Source organism: Palaemon carinicauda, chromosome 25 (assembly GCF_036898095.1).
Source record: "Palaemon carinicauda isolate YSFRI2023 chromosome 25, ASM3689809v2, whole genome shotgun sequence".
NCBI lineage: Eukaryota > Metazoa > Arthropoda > Malacostraca > Decapoda > Palaemonidae > Palaemon > Palaemon carinicauda.
Genome location: NC_090749.1, coordinates 77,364,019 through 77,385,051, shown reverse-complemented (window position 1 = coordinate 77,385,051; position 21,033 = coordinate 77,364,019). Strand labels below are relative to the sequence as shown.

The window sequence follows — 21,033 nt, the reverse complement described above, 5'->3', positions numbered from 1 at the left end:
ATTTTGAAACAATTACATAGTAAGAGGGAATTTAGAAACACCAGCTAAAGATGTTGTCCGGTAAATTAGAAAGACTCTTGAAGTTAGAATTAAAAGTATGCAAGGTGTGTAGGAGGTAACTAATGATAATTAATTCTCTTCAGATTGCACTTTTTCTAGTAGTGTGCCCACGATCACAGTGTTGTGGAGAGAGCAACGAGTAATCTGAAACCAGAAAATTCATATATATTAGTTACCTTCTACAGAATCTACACAGACAACACCGCTTGCATACTTTTAATTCTAACTTCCAGAGCCTGTCTAATCTATTGGGCGATATCTTTCTTAATTCATTGCAGCAAAACATATGGTCCGTAGTATCCTCTGCCTTACTACACAACACACAAAGCCCTATCTTTATCATTTCTGTTTGTATAATTTTCTTTTAATTCTATCATATTCAACCTTGTTTTCATAACTATTACTGCTTCCTTTTTGTTAAGTTCTCCTATCTAATCTCTTCTGTCATTACTAATTACAAACCTCAGTTTGGTAATTTTTTGCTTTCTTTTCCCCTATTTTTCTTTTAATTTAATTTGTCACTTTTCTGTTTATTCCTTTTTTTTTAGTTCTTATTTCTTCATTTTTAGTATCTTATCTTTTGCCTATTTCCATTATACTTTTTCGCCAACATTCTCCATATGTTCCCTTATATGATCTTCCACTATCCTCTTAATTAGTCGTTTATCATCTGATGTTATGAAAAAGCATCACCTTTTTATACTTTATTCTATTTTCAACTGGCCATATTCCTGTTTCTGCTATTGATCTCCAATAAGGGGTGTTAATAATCTGTTTAAACATTCCTTTCATAGTTTTGTACTGTTTACTCTCTAGTTCTTTCATTTCTTTTTCTTTTATTGCACCCCATGTCTTAATATTTGTAAACATTGTAGATACTACTACTGTCTCATAGATCTTTATTTTCACAAACAATGCCAACTCTCCTACCCTGTCACTGTCTCCATACTTTCTAACCATATACTCTATTTCTGGTTCCCTTTTACTTATGCTAAGACCATGGTGTCCCTTTCCTGTGTATGACCATTCTCCTCAGTATTTATATTTCTCAACTGTTTCTATCCTTCCAGTTCTAACGTCTTCATTCCCATTTTAACCTCTTCCGTTTTGTGTCTTATTACTAACAGCTCTGACCTCTGCGGATTGGTGCTAAGGGTAAATTTCTTTGATTCTTCCAAACTGCTGCAATTATTGATGGCTCTTTCTACTTTGCATTTATTGTAGCTCAGAAACATTATGTCATCTTCATAAATCAGGGCTTGTATTCTAATGTTTCTAATTAGAGTTTTCGTCCTCTCGCTTATAGTATTAACTTTGTCCGTGACAATTGAATGTAATTTTACTCCAAAATTTGTTCCCCGTCTTAAATTTCCTTCTATATTAATTTCTTCTGTACATCCAACAAGACTCTTGATAATTGCTTCAGTTTTCTCGTTCAGTTAATGTATTATATTATCATCATCTTTCCCTATTATCTTATTCAATTCTTTGGTACAGTCTTTTAAATAAAGTTTATCAAAACACTTCACTACATCCTGAATACCTCATTGGACTTGTTTTTACGTTACTTTACCTACATATATTTGTAAATTCCTAGGCTATGCTGATGATTCCGTCCTTATTAGCTGAACACCGCAGGACTTGCAAAGCTTGTTTACCAGAATGCATGAAATATCCCAGGAGGTTGGTCTATAAGTTGATAGAAGAAAGACAGAAATAATGAGAACGGAATAGGCAATGGAAAATGCAATATCATTTGAATGAGAACAATTAATGATTAACGATTAATTCAAGTATTTAGGAACTATGATCTCCAATACAGGGTCCTAAGAATTAGAGTTTAATGAGAGATTGAAAAAAGCAAATCAGACAATGCCTAGGTTAAGTAGAATTTTGAAATCAAATCGCCTGAAATTACATATGAAAATTAGGCTATATATCAGTTTAGTGACATCAGTGTTACTATATGGACATGAGTCTTGGTATGACAATGAAACAATCTCCTATAGATTTAGTAGATTTGAGAAGAGAACAAAGCCCTTAGACCTACATGGCTAAGGACTATGAAACGTGAAGTAGGAGATGATAAATGGAGAAGTATTGAACTAAAAGCTCAAGATATAGGTGACTGGGAGAAATCTAACCGAGGCCCTTTGCGTCAATAGGCGTAGGAGATGATAACGATGAAAGTAGTTACAATTAATGAAAAAATTCCAGGCACAGAATGCGGATGTAAGTCAAATCACAAGATAATTGAAGTATCAGAAGCATATGTAAATAGCAGCCAATCTAAAGCATTTTGTTAAAATGCCCTGATGAGCACCTTGCCTGTCTAAAGTTTCTTAACGATATCTTTGCATTATGAATCAATGGTATTTGTTTTTTAATGACAGATTTTGGCTTCTGAGTGTTGTTTAGATGATCTTCATAATATGTATGTTAAGGACAGATGCAGATCTATTTAGGGGTATTGGTAGCCGATGCGGAAACTTCCCTGACTGATGAAAGCCAGACTGGGGTTCAAGTCCGCTCAGACTCGTTAGTTACTTTGGTCGATGAAATCTTACCATCCTTGTGAGCTAGGGATGAGGGATTTGTGGGAGCCTAGAAGTCTATCTGCTGAGTCATCAGTAGCCATTGCCTGGCCTTCCTAGGTCCTAGCTTTAGTGGACAGGGGGCTGATCATATATGGTCAGTATCTAGAGCATTGTTTTACTTGATAGGGCAATGTCACTGTCCCTTGCCTCTGCCATTCATGAGTGGCCTTTAAACTTTTAATTGAACTCATAAACCAAATTCAGGTGGGGTCACTAGAAAATATAGCCGGAAAATGATCGTTTGAATCCGTACAATGCTAACTTCCTTATTAAAAAGTCTATTTCCCCCAATTGCTGTCAGGTATGGGTCTATATGTACCTACTTAAATGTCTTGCAAAATGAATTAAATGCGATTGGAATCCATCAGTGGCCATAAAGTTGTTTGGGTAATGTTATCTCATTTTTTTTAGGAAAGTTTAAGTTTGTGAAATATTAACCTTATCAAAAGGAGAAGCAATGTTTGCATCGAGTCTTGACTTATCAAATGAGTGTAGTCTACTTCATTCTAAGTTGAGAAATGGCCTTTGTAGCCTATCTGGAGAGGCTTGTCACAACACTAGTTTGACACTCCCCAGTATGTGTTGAAAAATATTTATGCAAAAGGCTCTGTAGGTGAGGAGGAATATATTTTTGTAGCCTTAGAATTAGAGCAGTTAGTATAGTAATAAGCAAAGGATGAGATTTATAGTTTGTAGGTTAAACAAATATATTCTATAATTTTTTATACACAACAACTGAGCCGTTTTCTTAGTTACTAGTGTATGCAACATGTCAAAAATGACGGCTAAATATTTAGACGTGCACACATATCTGTCCGCCACCCAAGGGCCCTGAAGAGCTAAGAGTGACTAGAAAGAATATAAATATATATACACACACACACACACACACACACACACACACATATATATATATATATATATATATATATATATATATATATATATATATATATATATATATATATATATATATACATGATAAATTTTGCAAATTTTTATGTGTTTTTCATATCCAAGTGGGTTAGTCACTGTCTGTACAAGCTTGGCGACCAGGGTTCGATTCCCGGCCGGAGCCAAGCTCTTGTCTTTGTGTGATTTCGCCTGGGGCTCTGATCCCGAGGTCGTTAAGAGAATCCAGACATTAATGTATCAAAAATATATATGGCTTATTTGAATATATATACACACACACACACACACATATATATATATATATATATATATATATATATATATATATATATATATATATATATATATATATATATATATATATATATATATATATATATATATATAAACATATATATGCATATATATACAGTATATATATATATATATATATATATATATATATATATATATACACACACACACACACACATATATATATATATATATATATATATATATATATATATATATATATATATATATATACACACACACACACACACACACACATATATATATATATATATATATATATATATATATATATATATATATATATATATATATATATATATATATATTCCATACATACCCATATATATGCATATATTCACACACACACACACACACACACACACACACATATATATATATATATATATATATATATATATATATATATATATATATATATATATATATATATGTGTGTGTGTGTGTGTGTGTGTGTGTGTGTGTGTGTGTGTGTGTGTGTGTGTGTGTGAATATATGCATATATATGGGTATGTATAGAATATATATATATATATATATATATATATATATATATATATATATATATATATATATATATATATATATATATATATATATATATATATATATTCTATACATACCCATATATATGCATATATTCACACACACACACACACACACACACACACACACACACACACACACACACACACACACATATATATATATATATATATATATATATATATATATATATATATATATATATATATATATATAATTGTTACTAGCCAAGCTACAACCCTAGTTGGAAAAGCAAGATGCTATAAGCCCAAGGGCTCCAACAGGGAAAAATAGCCCAGTGAGGAAAGGAAATAAATAAATGATGGGAATAAATTAACAATAAATCATTCTGAAAAAAAAAAACAGTAACAACGTCAAAACAGATATGTCCTATATAAACTATTAACAACGTCAAAAACAGGTATGTCATATATAAACTATAAAAAGACTCATGTCAACCTGGTCAACATAAAAATATTTGCTCCAACTTTGAACTTATGAAGTTCTACTGATTCAACTACCCCATTAGGAAGATCATTCCACAACTTGGTAACAGCTGGAATAAAACTTCTAGAATACTGTGTAGTATTGAGCCTCATGATGGAGAAGGCCTGGCTATTAGAATTAACTTCCTGCCTAGTATTACGAACAGGATAGAATTGTCCAGGGAGATCTGAATGTAAAGGATGGTCAGAGTTATGAAAAATCTTATGCAACATGCATAATGAACTAATTGAACGACGGTGCCAAAGATTAATATCTAGATCAGGAATAAGAAATTTAATAGACCGTAAGTTTCTGTCCAACAAATTAAGATGAGAATCAGCAGCTGAAGACCAGACAGGAGAACAATACTCAAAACAAGGTAGAATGAAAGAATTAAAACACTTCTTCAAAATAGATTGATCACCGAATATCTTAAAAGACTTTCTCAATAAGCCATTTTTTGTGCAATTGAAGACACAGACCTAATGAGTATCTCAAAAGTAAATTTGCTGTCGAGAATCACACCTAAAATCTTTTTGTATAGTGGAGATATATAGATGATTATCATTATTACTTGCTAAGCTACAACTCTAGTTGGAAAAGCAGGATGCTATAAGCCCAGGGGTTCCAACAGGGAAAGTAGCCCAGTGAGGAAAGGAAACAAGGAAAAATAAAATATTTTAAGAACAGTAACAACACGAAAATAAATAGTTTCTATGTAAACTATAAAAACTTTAACCAAAACAAGAGGAAGAGAAATAAGATAGAATAGTGTGCCCGAATGTACCCTCAAGCAAGAGAACTCTAATCCAAGACATTAAAAGACTACGATAAGGATTCAGTGAATATGAATGATTAAATTCGTTTTATTATATTACAATAATTGTTTTTCAAATTTCTTCTATTTTTTTCAAGCATTCCTTCTTAAAAGAGCAAAATATTCCTGAGAAATTTAGCCATGTGCTGGTATTTTTTATTGTTTAACATCATTTGCTATTGTTGAGTATATGTATAATATTATTGAGAAATAGATAATTAGCAAAGTCGTTGAACTTTAATGGGAATTTCTTTTTTCTAAACGTGGGATTTGTTTGGAAAAAATATCTAAATCCATGGAAATTTCAGTTTAGGTAAACGGTTTCTAGTAGTGTGCTCACAATCATTATGTTGTGTAGAGAGCAACGAGGAACCTGTAAACCTAGACCGGGAATCATAAACATACAGGAATTTGATCATTGAAATGCCTTTAAGATGTCTGACAAGAGCGAATATTTCAGCCACTTACCTCCTCCAAAGAGTCGGGAGAGGAGACGCGTCTCTGCTAAGGGTGAGAGGTTAAATGTTCAGCTGCCAGTGGAAGTAAAGGAAGAAAAATCAGTACATTCAGACCTTGAGGTAACTGGCCCATTTTGATTGCATGTTTATCTTAACAGTTAGTTTTTGAAGGAAATCATAGGGTTTTTGGTAAATGTATGATAGTGTGTGTACTTTTTAGGCTATTATGTGCTAATCTGTGTACTTTGTAGAGTTGACATATCGTCCAACTGTATAGCAGACGTAGGTGAGGTTAGGTAATGACAATTCAGGTCAAGCCATATCTCTATGAGGTAAATATATGGGATGAATGTATGATAGCGGCCACCTGTACATATTATTATGTCTAACTCAGAACACGGCAGTGTAAGGGGAGCCGCAGAGGGTAAGGACATGGCTTGTAGGTTAGGTTAGAGGGGAAAGTTTAGGTTAGTTGATGTCCATTTTTAATGAACGCGTGAGGAACTGGCCGCTGATATACAAAAGCTCCAAATATATGTTACTTCAATTTCTGGCCAAATACACGAATCATAATTCCTGCGCGGCATAGAAACCCTCGTCCTTTGACTAGGGAGATTACTCGACACTAGCTGGAATCTGGAATCGGTCGCTGAAATGGGTAAAGTGCAGTCATCCTACTGGTGAGGGTGCGAGCTAAAGCCCCTCCTCCCCTCTCGCAGTCAGTTCTCTGCTCACTTTTGCTTCGACCGCTGTGATGTTCAAGCCAAGGATTCCTTTTCTAAGGTTAATGTGGTTGTTGGGGGAGGACGTGCCTTTACACAGGCAGGGTTGTGGTGACCTATTCTAAATGTCCTTGCCTGGCATTCTGCTGGGCTGGGTTTTAAGTCCCTCTCAAGCTTGATAGTTTCTTGTAGTGTCAGTAACCTTAGCTAAGTATGTGGGATTTGCCAGTTGACCTGGAATCCTCTACCTTTTTGCTGGTTGATTTGGAGGCCTCAGCCTTGTTGCCAGTTGATCTGGAGTGCTTGACCTTGTTGCTGGTTGACTTGGAGGCTTTGTCCTTGCTGCTGGTTAACATGGTGGCCTCTACCTTATTTCCGGTTGATATGGAGAACTCGACCTTTTTCCTGGTTGACCTGAAGGCCTCAACCTTATTGCCAGTTGACGTGGAGGATTTGACCTTGTTGCCTCCAGACTTGTTTCTGATTGACTTCGAGGCCTTGACCTTGTTGCCAGTTGACCAGGATGCCTTAACCTTGTTGCCTTCTTTTGTCTTCTCAGTCTAAGGACGACAACTGACTGGACCAAAGGCCATTAGGCCCATAGCTTTGGCAGTAGGAGATCCTCCTCTGCTCAAGGATCCTAACCTGGTTGCCCTGTCTTGTCAGCTCAGTCCAAGGACGGAAACTGACTTTGGACCGACAGAGGTTGGGCTAACACCTTTGGCAGCAGGAGATCCTCTCTCATCTGAGGATCTGCATAGTAGTACTCTTCCAGCATGCTCTCCTCTCGGGGAGAATGTGCTTGCTGAGTTCGCTGACCCTTCAAGTACTTTTTGTAGACACACTTGCAATAAGGTTACTTGTAAGCACCAATGTGAGTTGTTGAAGACTACATGAGTCTTTAGCTCTTGCAGTTACCTGTGCTAACTCGCTAGGTAAGGTTGCCACCTAGGCCATCTAGTTGGGTTTCAGCACAACTATCTGTGTCGCATTCATGCTGTCTGTCTTGCGGGGTAGATCAAGTGACACAGATTAGCGCGCCTGTCAAGGCTCATGCACTTGTGGCGAGTCTTGATCCAGTTACGAGTTGCGATCCTGAATTATTTCCTAGTGCGACTTGTGGCCATAGTGCTGTGGCTCTTCTGAGCTGAACTGTCCAGAACTGGCAGTCAAAAGCTTGTGCATTTTCCAGTTCTGGCTCGCCAGTTAAGCTTGCTACTTAGTTCTCTACAAGCAGAAGTCTAGAAAACATGTCACTGCTGTGATTTGGGTGATGTGGGAAACTTGGGAAGTCCTCATTGAAAGCCAAGCAGACCCTGGTATATCATGGCATGCAGATAGCCACAAGGGAAAGCCTTCCCGTCGCAGGTAAGAATCACAGATTCATAGGTGGCTCATGAGTTACTAATGTCCAACAGTTGCCTTCGCATACTATTACTTCAGTGGCAGCTGAAGACCTTTTGGTTATAGGATAGGGATCCTCCCAAAATATTGATTCCTGTGTGATCGGAGGAGAGGAAAGACCTTAATTAATGGATCCTGGATTTGAAGCTTCTCTGAAAGATAAATATTTTTTTCTTCCTCTTCCAATTTGATGCTCTTCACAGATAAATCAAAAGAAGTATGGGAAACCACACACCTGTTGTTGCACATGTCCTCTGGGCGATGGTTCGAATCCTACTGGCAGGGCCACATAAACTTCTTGGAGTTGAAAGCAACGTATATTGCTTTTCAACATTTCCAACAGCTCCTTTCTGGTCACTTGGTAGTGTTGATGAGTGGCAACGTGACCATAGTGGTATAACTAAACAGGCAAGGAAGTTCTATTTCATGGAAACTTTACCAACTAGCTGTCGAAATCCGGGAATGGAAAGAGGAGAATGTGATCTCCCTGTCAGCCAGGTTAATACCTGGCAAAAAGAACATCTTGGAAGACAGTCTGAGCAGGAAGACTCAGTTAGTTGGTTTCAAGTGGTCTTTAGTCGACGACTTTGTGGGCTTTGCCGACAATAGGCCTGTTCTCAATGTCCCTTAACTGTATGCCTCTTTAGTACCAGACCCAAAGGTAGCACTTCAAGTCACTTTCCACTTCCATGAGACAACTAGGATGTCTACGTGTTACCCCGTTCTGCCTAAAAAGGAAAAACTTCAACAGGGTAAATGTTCCACAACCAACCTATCTATGATGTAGATAGCCCCATTTTAACAACATGAGGTACCGATCTCCTCCTGCTCCAAGGGAGCTTCCTCCTCTCCACGACTGGCTACACCAACCACATGCTCATTTGTTCCGTAACTGGAATACAAACCACGCTTTGTTCCGTAACCGAAATACCAACCACGCTATTTACAGAGGGTTTACCTTTTAGCGCAGCTGAAATGACGAACCAATAGTTTTCAATATTAAACTTACCCGATAATCATGTAGCTGTCAACTCCGTTGCCCGACAGAATTCTACGGGAGGGATACGCCAGCTATCACTATACTAGAAGGGGGTGTATTCACAAGCGCCACCTGTGGCCAGGTACTACAGTACTTGTTGTTGACGCCACCTCACTTTTTCCTCTGTCGTGCTTCCGGCAAGACGTTCTTGGATACGCTTATGATTTTGGAGTATTGTTCACGGTTTGGTGAAGTATTTCTCTAAAATTTGCAGCTATTCGCTATACTGGAAACTTCTATATTAGCTTAGTTAGCTTTTGGAATTAATTTGATTATTTTCAATATTAAACTTACCCGATAATCATGTAGCTGTCAACTCTGTTGCCCGACAGAATTCTATGGAGGGATACGCCAGCTATCACAATACTAGAAGGGGGTGTACTTACCAGCGCCACCTGTGGCCAGGTACTCAAGTACTTCTTGTTGACACCTCCTCAATTATTCCTCTGTCGTGCTTCCGGCAAGACGTTCTGGGATACGCTTATGTTCTTGGAGTATTTTCACGACTTTGGTGAAGTATTTCTCTTTGATTTCGGCTGTCGCTTTACTGGAAACTTCTATTTTAGCTTAGTTAGCTTTTGGAATTAATTTGATTAATTTTGGTGACGAAGAGAGTATGAACTCTCGTTCACCTTTCAATGGCCGACCCTTCCCTTAGACGGAAGTGTTGGTGTCTAAGAGAGTATAGACTCTTTTTCTTAATTTTGCTTAACAAAAGTTATAGATTTATTTTATATCTCTCCGCCTCTTATAGGCCTCTTCGATTAACTTCCTTTTATTATAAACTTATTAAAATTAATTTTTATATTTGTTTATATTCGACCTTCCTAATAGTAGGCGGTCTTTTCTTGGTACCGAAGTTAATTATCGTGAGCCCGTCATTTCGGTTTTACCTGTTAACATATTATGCTATTTTAAGGTCTTTGAAAGAATTTCTTTGATAGTCTCGTACTTTTTCAAAGTTGAACTAACGTTTTGTTTGTCTCGGCAGTTGTTGACGTTCAGAACGTTTCAACTTGCACTCTATCGTTACGATAGAGAAAGAATGTTCACGGTTTCACATTGCAGTAAGAGTAACCGTGTCTAGCGTTTTGTTCATTCTTTCTTAACTTAATGGTTTTGATCCTAATAAGGAACTTTTCTTTTTGGGAAATATTTCAGTTTTTTCCTTTAACAATAATATGTTTTAACGATATATATGATTGGGCTCTTCTCTCAGGTTCTAAGTCAAGAGAGAGAGAGAGAGAGAGATAGAGACGGAGGGAGAAAGAGGATAAACGTTTCCCTCAAGCCTGCCAGGCGTACGAGTAACGTCGTTATCGTTTTGCTCTTATCCCTAGTCTCTTTAGGGGAAGAAACTAAACGTTTCTAGAGTGATCTAGTGTTTAGTCTCTTTCCAACCACTGAATTTTCTTTCATTAGATTTTTCTGTTACATTGTAATTCTGTTTTCGCAATTACTAACTTTTGAGAAGGATAGAATTGCGTGTTTCAGGTACAAACCACTTAAAGTTTCGAGTTCAGTGAAATAAGTGCAAACAGAAATCAAAGTGATAAGTGATTAGCGCAAAGTATGTCAGTGTTATGCGTGAGGGTTCTTTTGTGCGCGCCAGTCGTCCTCCCAGTCCGGGACCTCTTGCAAGCTCCCAAGCCCAGGGGAGAAGCAATGTCGAAGGATTAAAGGGTTCGGCAGGCCTTGATCGGCGCACAGAAGTATCCTCGGTGGTTGTGGGCGTGTCTTACCGAGACCGTCACTCCCACCCGCAGACGATTGAGCCCTTATTTTGCTCGTCTGCAGAAGAGATTTAGAGGAGAAAATATAGGCAGAGTAACGCTGGTCTCAGGTCTCAAGACCTCTTAAACGTAAGTCCAGACCTATGCCAGACGTACGAAGTAATGTTCAACAACCCGGATGCAGTCATTGGGTTAGCTCTGACTCTCCTCAGTCATCAGTTTGTCGGGCTGAGAGTGCGCCTACACTCCCCCCGCCTATGCTCGCTCCACCTGATCGCAGTACCACCTGCCAGGCGTACGATGTTGTGGACTCTACTACAGTCCATGCAAGCACAGCTTTCGGACCTGATGCGTGAGTGTCGTGCTGAGAGTGTTGCACCTCCTCCTCCTCCTGCACCGGTGGTGCACCAACCGCCTGCACCCGTTCAGCCTGTGCTGCACCCGCCTGCACCGGTGGTGCACCAACCGGCTGCACCCGTTCAGCCTGTGCTGCACCCGCCTGCACTCGCTGCACCCAGTCGCAGCACCATCTGCCAGGCGTACGATGTTGTGGACTCTACTACAGTCCATGCAAGCACAGCTTTCGGACCTGTTGCGTGAGTGTCGGGCTGAGAGTGTTGCACCTCCACCTGCACCCTTTCAGCCTGTGCTCAACCCGCCTGCACTCGCTGCACCCAGTCGCAGCACCATCTGCCAGGCGTACGATGTTGTGGACTCTACTACAGTCCATGCAAGCACAGCTTTCGGACCTGTTGCGTGAGTGTCGGGCTGAGAGTGTTGCACCTCCACCTGCACCCGTTCAGCCTGTGCTCAACCCGCCTGCACTCGCTGCACCCAGTCGCAGCACCATCTGCCAGGCGTACGATGTTGAACCTCTTTCTGTGTTCGCTGTTCCCAGTGTTGTTCAGCCTCAGCCTTCTTTAAGGCAACCTTTGGTTTGGGATCAGGAGGATTACTCCACTCTTCCTCCTCCTCCCCTGGCTGCTCCACCGGTGGTGCAACTCTCGGTGGTGGTACAACCTCTTCCACCTGTGAGTCAGTCTCCTCAGCTGCTGCACCGAGCTCAACCCGTGCACCCTGATCCTGCGCCTCAGACACCTCTGCTTGCGGGAACTTTACCTTGTTCTGCGCAACCTCGGTCTCTTCACGCTCCACTCATACCACAGGAACAGGAACTTTCTGCACCTTCCACTGTGGTTGTTCCAGCTCGTTCTGACTCTGCTGTTCAGCATACCTTACCTCCATTTTCAAACCATGGCAAAAATATGAATCATGAGTTATGAATGTAAGGTAAACATTATGTTGATTTTTAAACCCCATGCAAGCATGCATAAAGCACTCTAGCACTGGTCATGGAATTTCTGAGAATGTTAAACGCCATGTACACGCTCTGCTTTCCTTACAGCAGGCTCTGCTTACAGCAGGCTCTGCTTACTACATGCTCAGCATTCAGCATGCTCTGCATTCAGCATGCTCTGCATACAACATGCTCTGCATACAGTATGCTCTGCATTCAGCATGCTCTGCATACAACATGCTCTTCATACAGCATGCTCTGCATACAGCATACTCTGCATTCATCATACTCTGCATACCTTACCGCATGCTTCTCAACATATCTTGGGTTGTTGCCAACTCACTAGACTGTCAAGCAGTTTCATAACGTTGCCTTCTAGTCTGCTGCTTTTGCACCAGTGAACCCTCACTCAGAGAACTTAGCTTTTCTAGGATAAGGTCCCTGTAGATGAGAAAGTTCTTTTCTCCCTCCTTCTGATATTCCCTTGAGGACTCTGTCATTTGGAGGGAGCCTTTAGCTGCATAACCTCTTATGGACTTTTATTTAAGCATAACATGCTTACAGGGAAGGTAATGGTTCCACTTCAGCCGCTAATCCCGTCTGTTACCACACCTGCTCCCATAGACCTTGAGCTGTGTTGCATGACATGCAGTCCAAGCTTAGTCCTTGTTAGAGGATTTTTTGTTTACGGAGTCAATGTGTCACGGGGAAGACGTTCAACAACCAACAGAAGGGACTTGTTGTGACGCAGTGCGGCTACCTCAGCAACCCGTTAAGGAGTTGTCTGTACGACCCAGATAGTCTAGACAGATTCGGGTTGTCACTGTACTTCCTCGCTTGCCCATGATTGACAGTTTACAGACTGTGCAGCAGTATCATGATCTTGTGTCCGGCTCCGTCAGACGACTGGCTTTTAAGAGCTCCCACAAGTCGTCGCTGTCTGGAGATTTTCAAATGGACTATGGTTCTGACCAAGGAACTGGGCCTCCTGGTCAATTTTGAGGAGTCTCAGCTAGTTCCATCCCAGACCATTGTTTCCTTGGGTATGGATCTTCAGAGTCGAGCTTTTCGGACTTGTCCGTCGGCCCCAAGGATCTTCCAAGCCCTAGAATGCATCCAGAGCATGCTGAGAAGGAACCGATGCTTAGTCAGGCAGGGGATGAGTCTAACAGGGACACTTTCATCGCTGGCCCTGTTCATCGAGTTAGGGAGACTCCACCTCCGCCCCCTTCAGTATCATCTAGCTGCTCACTGGATAAAGGACATGACGCTAGAGACGGGCTCAGTTCCTGTTTCCGAAGAGATGAGGTCTACTCTAACGTGGTGGAAGAACAGCATTCTTCTCAAGGAAGGTCTACCTTTGGCTGTTCAGACCCCCGACCACCGTCTCTTCTCGGACGCATCGGACACGGGCTGGGGTGCGACACTGGACGGACAGGAATGCTCGGGAACATGGAATCAGGAGCAAAGGACACTTCACATCTATTGCAAGGAGTTGTTGGCAGTTCATCTGGCCTTGATAAACTTCAAGTCCCTCCAGCTTAACAAGGTGGTGGAGGTGAACTCCGACTACACCACAGCCTTGGCTTACATCTCCAAGCAGAGAGGGACTCATTCGAGGAAGTTGTTCAAGATCGCAAGGGACCTCCTCATTTGGTCAAAGATCGAAAGCTCACGCTGGTAACGAGGCTCATTCAGGGCGATATGAATGTCATGGCAGATCGCCTCAGCCGTAAGGGTCAGGTCTTCCCCACAGAGTGGACCCTTCACAAGAATGTTTGCAGCAGACTTTGGGCCCTGTGGGGTCAGCCAACCATAGTTCTATTCGCTACCTCGATGACCAAGAAGCTCCTCTTGTATTGTTCTCCGATTCCAGACCCAGCAGCAGTTCGCGTGGATGCCTTTCTGCTGGATTGGTCCCATCTCAACCTGTATGCATTCCCGCCGTTCAAGATTGTCAACAGGGTACTTCAGAAGTTCGCCTCTCACAAAGGGACACGGTTGACGTTGGTTGCTCCCCTCTGACCCGCGAGAGAAGGGTTCACCGAGGTACTGCAATGGCTGGTCGACGTTCCCAGGACTCTTCCTCCTAGAGTGGACCTTCTGCGTCAACCTCACGTAAAGAAGGTACACCCAAACCTCCACGCTCTTCGTCTGACTGCCTTCAGACTATCGAAAGTCTCTCAAGAACTAGAGGCTTTTCGAAGGAGGCAGCCAGAACGATTGCCAGAGCAAGGACGACATCCACTCTCAGAGTCTATCAGTCTTAATGGGAAGTCTTCCGAAGCTGGTGCAAGGCCAATGCAGTTTTCCTCAACCAGTACCACTGTAACCCAGATTGCTGACTTCCTGTTACATCTAAGGAACGTAAAATCCCTATCAGCTCCTTCGATCAAGGGTTACAGAAGTATGTTGGCAGCGGTTTTCCGCCACAGAGGCTTGGATCTTTCCTCCAACAAAGATCTACAGGACCTCCTTAGGTCTTTTGAGACCTCAAAGGAACGTCGGTTGTCCACTCCAGGCTGGAATCTAGACGTGGTCCTAAGGTTCCTAATGTCATCAGGATTTGAACCGTTCCAATCAGCCTCTTTTAAGGACCTCACATTAGAAACTCTTTTCCTCGTGTGCTTAGCAACAGGTAAAAGAGTAAGTGAGATCCACGCCTTCAGCAGGAACATAGGTTTCACATCTGAAACGGCTACATGTTCCTTGCGGCTCGGTTTTTTTTTTGGCTAAAACGAGCTTCCTTCCCGTCCTTGCCCTAAGTCGTTCGAGATCCCAAGCCTGTCCAACATGGTGGGGAACGAACTAGAGAGAGTACTTTGCCCTGTTAGAGCTCTTAAGTACTATCTAAGAAGGTCAAAACCATTACGAGGACAATCAGAAGCCTTATGGTGTGCTATCAAGAAGCCTTCTCTACCAATGTCTAAGAACTCAGTTTCTTACTACATCAGGCTTCTGATTAGAGAAGCAAATTCTCATCTGAAGGAAGAAGACCTTGCTTTGCTGAAGGTAAGGACACATGAAGTGAGAGCTGTGGCTACTTCAGTGGCCTTCAAACAGAACCGTTCTCTGCAGAGTGTTATGGATGCAACCTATTGGAGAAACAAGTCAGTGTTCGCATCATTCCATCTCAAAGATGTCCAGTCTCTTTACGAGTACTGCTACACCCTGGGTCCATTCGTAACAACGAATGCAGTAGTAGGCGAGGGCTCAGCCACTACATTCCCATAATTCCATAACTTTTTAACCTTTCTCTTGAATACTTTTTATGGGTTGTTCGGTCGGCTAAGAAGCCTTCCACATCCTTGTTGATTTGGCGGGTGGTCAATTCTTTCTTGAGAAGCGCCGAGGTTAAAGGTTGTGATGAGGTCCTTTAGTATGGGTTGCAGCCCTGTATACTTTAGCACCTTTGGGTTGATTCAGCCTCCAAGAGGAACGCTGCGCTCAGTAAGGAAGACGAACTTAAAAAAGAGACAGAGTAACGGTTCAATTCGACTTCCTTACCAGGTACTTATTATTTCATTGTTATTTGAGATAACTGTTATATGAAATATGGGATACTTAGCTATCCTTTAATCTTGTACACTGGTTTTCACCCACCCCCCTGGGTGTGAATCAGCTACATGATTATCGGGTAAGTTTAATATTGAAAAATGTTATTTTTATTAGTAAAATAAATTTTTGAATATACTTACCCGATAATCATGATTTAATTGACCCTCCCTTCCTCCCCATAGAGAACCAGTGGGACCGAGGAATAATTGAGGAGGTGTCAACAAGAAGTACTTGAGTACCTGGCCACAGGTGGCGCTGGTAAGTACACCCCCTTCTAGTATTGTGATAGCTGGCGTATCCCTCCATAGAATTCTGTCGGGCAACAGAGTTGACAGCTACATGATTATCGGGTAAGTATATTCAAAAATTTATTTTACTAATAAAAATAACATATTATGGTGACGAAGAGAGTATTAACTCTCTTTCACCTTTAAATGGCCGACCCTTCCCTTAGACGGAAGTGTTGGTGTCTAAGAGAGTATAGACTCTCTTTCTTAATTTTGCTTAACAAAAGTTATAGATTTATTTTATATCTCTCCGCCTCTTATAGGCCTCTTCGATTAACTTCCTTTTATTATAAACTTATTAAAATTAATTTTTATATTTGTTTATATTCGACCTTCCTAATAGTAGGCGGTCTTTTCTTGGTACCGAAGTTAATTAACATTGAGCCCGTCATTTCGGTTTTACCTGTTAACATATTATGCTATTTTCAATATTAAACTTACCCGATAATCATGTAGCTGTCAACTCCGTTGCCCGACAGAATTCTACGGGAGGGATACGCCAGCTATCACTATACTAGAAGGGGGTGTACTCACAAGCGCCACCTGTGGCCAGGTACTACAGTACTTGTTGTTGACGCCACCTCACTTTTTCCTCTGTCGTGCTTCCGGCAAGACGTTCTTGGATACGCTTATGATTTTGGAGTATTGTTCACGGTTTGGTGAAGTATTTCTCTAAAATTTGCAGCTATTCGCTATACTGGAAACTTCTATATTAGCTTAGTTAGCTTTTGGAATTAATTTGATTAATTATGGTGACGAAGAGAGTATGAACTCTCTTTCACCTTTAAATGGCCGACCCTTCCCTTAGACGGAAGTGTTGGTGTCTAAGAGAGTATAGACTCTCTTTCTTAATTTTGCTTAACAAAAGTTATAGATTTATTTTATATCTCTCCGCCTCTTATAGGCCTCTTCGATTAACTTCCTTTTATTATAAACTTATTAAAATTAATTTTTATATTTGTTTATATTCGACCTTCCTAATAGTAGGCGGTCTTTTCTTGGTACCGAAGTTAATTAACATTGAGCCCGTCATTTCGGTTTTACCTGTTAACATATTATGCTATTTTAATGTCTTTGAAAGAATTTCTTTGATAGTCTCGTACTGTTTTCAAAGTTGAACTAACGTTTTGTTTTGTCTCTGCAGTTGTTGACGTTCAGAACGTTCAACTTGCGCTCTATCGTTACGATAGAGAAAGAATTTTCACGGTTTCACGTTGCAGTAAGAGTAACCGTGTCTAGCGTTTTGTTCATTCTTTCTTAACTTAATGGTTTTAATCCTAATAAAGGAACTTTTCATTTTGGGAAATATTTCAGTTTTTTCCTTTAACAATAATATGTTTTAACGATATATATGATTGGGCTCTTCTCTCAGGTTCTAAGTTAAGAGAGAGAGAGAGAGAGAGAGATAGAGACGGAGGGAGAAAGAGGAGGATAAACGTTTCATTCAAGCGAGTAACGTTGTTATCGTTTTTGCTCTTCTCCCTAGTCTCTTCAGGGGAAGAAGGTAAACGTTTCTAGAGTGATCTAGTGTTTAGTCTCTTTCCAGCCACTGAATTATTTATCTTTCATTAGATTTTTCTGTTACATTGTAATTCTGTTTTCGCAATTACTAACTTTTGAGAAAGGATAGAATTGCGTGTTTCAGGTACAAACCACTTAAAGTTTCGAGTTCAGTGAAATAAGTGCAAACAGAAAATCAAAGTGATAAGTGATTAGCGCAAAGTGTGTCAGTGTTGTGCGTGAGGGTACTTCTGTGCGGCCAGTCGTCCTCCCAGTCCGGGACCTCTTGCAAGCTCCCAAGCCCAGGGGAGAAGCAATGTCGAAGGGCAAAAGGGTTCGGCAGGCCTTGATTGGCGCACAGAAGTATCCTCGGTGGTTGCGGGCGTGTCTTACAAAGACCGTCACTCCCACCCGCAGACGATTGAGCCCTTATTTTGCTCGTCTGCAGAAGAAATTTAGGGGAGAAAACGCTGGTCTCAGGTCTCTAGACCTCTTAAACGTAAAGTCCAGACCTATGCCAGACGTACGAAGTTAGAGTTCAACAACCCGGATGCAGTCATTGGGTTAGCTCTGACTCGCCGCAGTCATCAGTTGAATGCACTCCGCCTAAGAGGAGTAAGGTTCTGCCGCAACAGATCTCTGCTGTTAAGGCTTTACCTCAGCAGACCTTAGTGTCTGCCGACCCCAAGTTGACTCTACTGCAGTCCATGCAGTCACAACTTTCGGTCTTGATGCGTGAGTGTCGGGCTGAGAAGGTTGCGCCTCCGCCTGCGCTCGCTCCGCCTGCGCTCGCTCCGCCTGCGCTCGCTCCGCCTGCGCTCGCTCCGCCTGCGCTCCCTCCGCCTGCGCTCGCTCCGCCTGCGCTCGCTCCGCCTGCGCTCGCTCCGCCTGCGCTCCCTCCGCCTGCGCTCCCTCCGCCTGCGCTCGCTCCGCCTGACCGCAGTACCGCCTGCCAGGCGTACGATGTTGAGCCACGTTATGAGTTTACTGATCCCAGTGGTGTGCAGCTCCCTCCGCCTTCCTTAAGGCAACCTCAGCAATGGGAACAGGAGGCTTATACCTCTCTTCCTCCGCTTCCACTTGCTGTTCCACCAGTGAGGCAACACTCGCTTGAGGTACAACAACCTCTCCCATCCATGAGTCAGTCTCCTCAGCTCTCGCTGCAGCGAGCTCAACCCTCCTCAAGGCAAGCACCTCAACACCTTAGCCTTGCGCCTCAGGAACCTCAACTTGCGAGACTTTTACTGCGTTCTGCGCAGCCACTACCTTTTCGCTCTCGGCTCACACCGCAGGAACCTCAACTCGTTCCTCAGGAACTTGCTACTGCGCATCCGCCAACCACTCAGCAAGCGCAACCCTGGAGTTCAGCCACTCATGCCAGGAGTCAGCCTCCTCCACCCAGGCGCCTACCTTCTGCTACTTCTTTTGATCAGCCTTTGCAGACTGAGCCTCAGGTGTTCCCTCAACAGAGTCTTGAAGAGGAAACCACAACTATTGTTGTTCCAGCTCGTTCTGACTCTGCTGTTCAGCATACCTTACCTCCATTTTCAAACATTATGATAATGGAGGTTATTTGTATTACTTATAAAAATATATTTGTATTCCTTGCAATATATTTTTAACAATATCGCAAAATATGGCAAAAATATGAATCATGAGTTATGAATGTAAGGTAAATATTATGTTGATATTAAAACCCCATGCAAGCATGCATAAAGCACTCTAGCACTGGTCATGGAATTTCTGAGAAATGTTAAACGCCATGCACACGCTCTGCTTACCTTACAGCATGCTCTACATACAGCATGCTCTGCTTACAGCATGCTCTGCATACAACATGCTCTGCATGCAGCATGCTCTGCATTCAGCATGCTCTGCATACAACATGCTCTACATACAGCATGCTCTGCATACAGCATGCTCTGCATACAACATGCTCTGCATACAGCATGCTCTGCATTCAGCATGCTCTGCATACAACATGCTCTGCATACAGCATGCTCTGCATTCAGCATGCTCTGCATACAACATGCTCTGCATACAGCATGCTCTGCATACAACATGCTCTACATACAGCATGCTCTGCATACAGCATACTCTGCATACAACATGCTCTGCATACCTTACCGCATGCTTCTCAGTCACACATCTTTGGTTGTTGCCAACTCACTAGACTGTCAAGCAGTTTCATAACGTTGCCTTCTAGTCTGCTGCTTTTGCACCAGTGAAACCCTCACTGAGAGAACTTAGCTTTTCTAGGATATGGTCCCTGTAGATGAGAAAGTTCTTTTCTCCCTCCTTCTGATATTCCCTTGAGGACTCTGTCATTTGGAGGGAGCCTTTAGCTGCGTAGCCTCCTATGGACTTTTATTTAAGCATAACATGCTTCCAGGGAAGGTAATGGTTCCAATTCAGTCGCTAATCCCGTCTGTTACCACACCTGCTCCCATAGACCTTGAGCTGTGTTGCAAGACATGCAGTCCAAGCTTAGTCCTTGTTAGAGGATTTTTTGTTTACGGAGTCAATGTGTCACGGGGAAGACGTTCAACAACCAGCAGAAGTGACTTGTTGTGACGCAGTGCGGCAACCTCAGCAACCCGATAAGGAGTTGTCTGTACGACCCAGACAGTCTAGACAGATTCGGGTTGTCACTGTACTTCCTCGCTTGCCCATGGTTGACAGTTCACAGACTGTGCAGCAGTACCATGATCTTGTGTCCGGCTCCGTCAGACGACTGGCTTTTAAGAGCTCCCACAAGTCGCCGCTGTCTGGAGATTTTCAAATGGACTATGGATCTGACCAAGGAACTGGGCCTCCTGGTCAATTTTGAGGAGTCTCAGCTCGTCCCATCCCAGACCATTGTCTCCTTGGGTATGGATCTTCAGAGTCGAGCTTTTCGGGCTTTTCCGTCGGCCCCAAGGATCTTCCAAGCCCTAGAATGCATCCAGAGCATGCTGAGAAGGAACCGATGCTCAGTCAGGTAGTGGATGAGTCTAACAGGGACACTTTCATCGCTGGCCCTGTTCATCGTGTTAGGGAGACTCCACCTCCCCCCCCCTTCAGTATCATCTAGCTGCTCACTGGATAAAGGACATGACGCTAGAGACGGTCTCAGTTCTTGTTTCCGAAGAGAGGAGGTCTTCTCTCGCGTGGTGTAAGAACAGCTTTCTTCTCAAGGAAGTCTAAGTTTGGCTGTTCAGAAACACGACCGCCGTCTCCTCTCGGACGCATCAGACACGGGCTGGGGTGCGACTTTGGACGGACAAGAATGCTCGGGAACATGGAATCAGGAGCAAAGG

The 21,033-nt window shown here is 42.1% G+C and overlaps 1 protein-coding gene across 3 annotated transcripts in view; it reads left to right on the top strand.

Moving 5' to 3' along the window:
- Window positions 1–6,085: 6,085 nt before the first annotated feature.
- Window positions 6,086–21,033, top strand: part of Nthl1 (Nth-like DNA glycosylase 1) — a 319,308-nt gene continuing 304,360 nt past the window's right edge. Inside the window, exon 1 of one of the 3 annotated variants that reach the window (XM_068348800.1) lies at window positions 6,086–6,314. In XM_068348800.1, coding sequence (XP_068204901.1) covers window positions 6,171–6,314 — 144 coding nt within the window. In that variant the 5' untranslated portion in view covers window positions 6,086–6,170. The remainder of the gene's footprint in view (window positions 6,315–21,033) is intronic. The other 2 variants (XM_068348797.1, XM_068348798.1) reach the window with 2 other exon arrangements.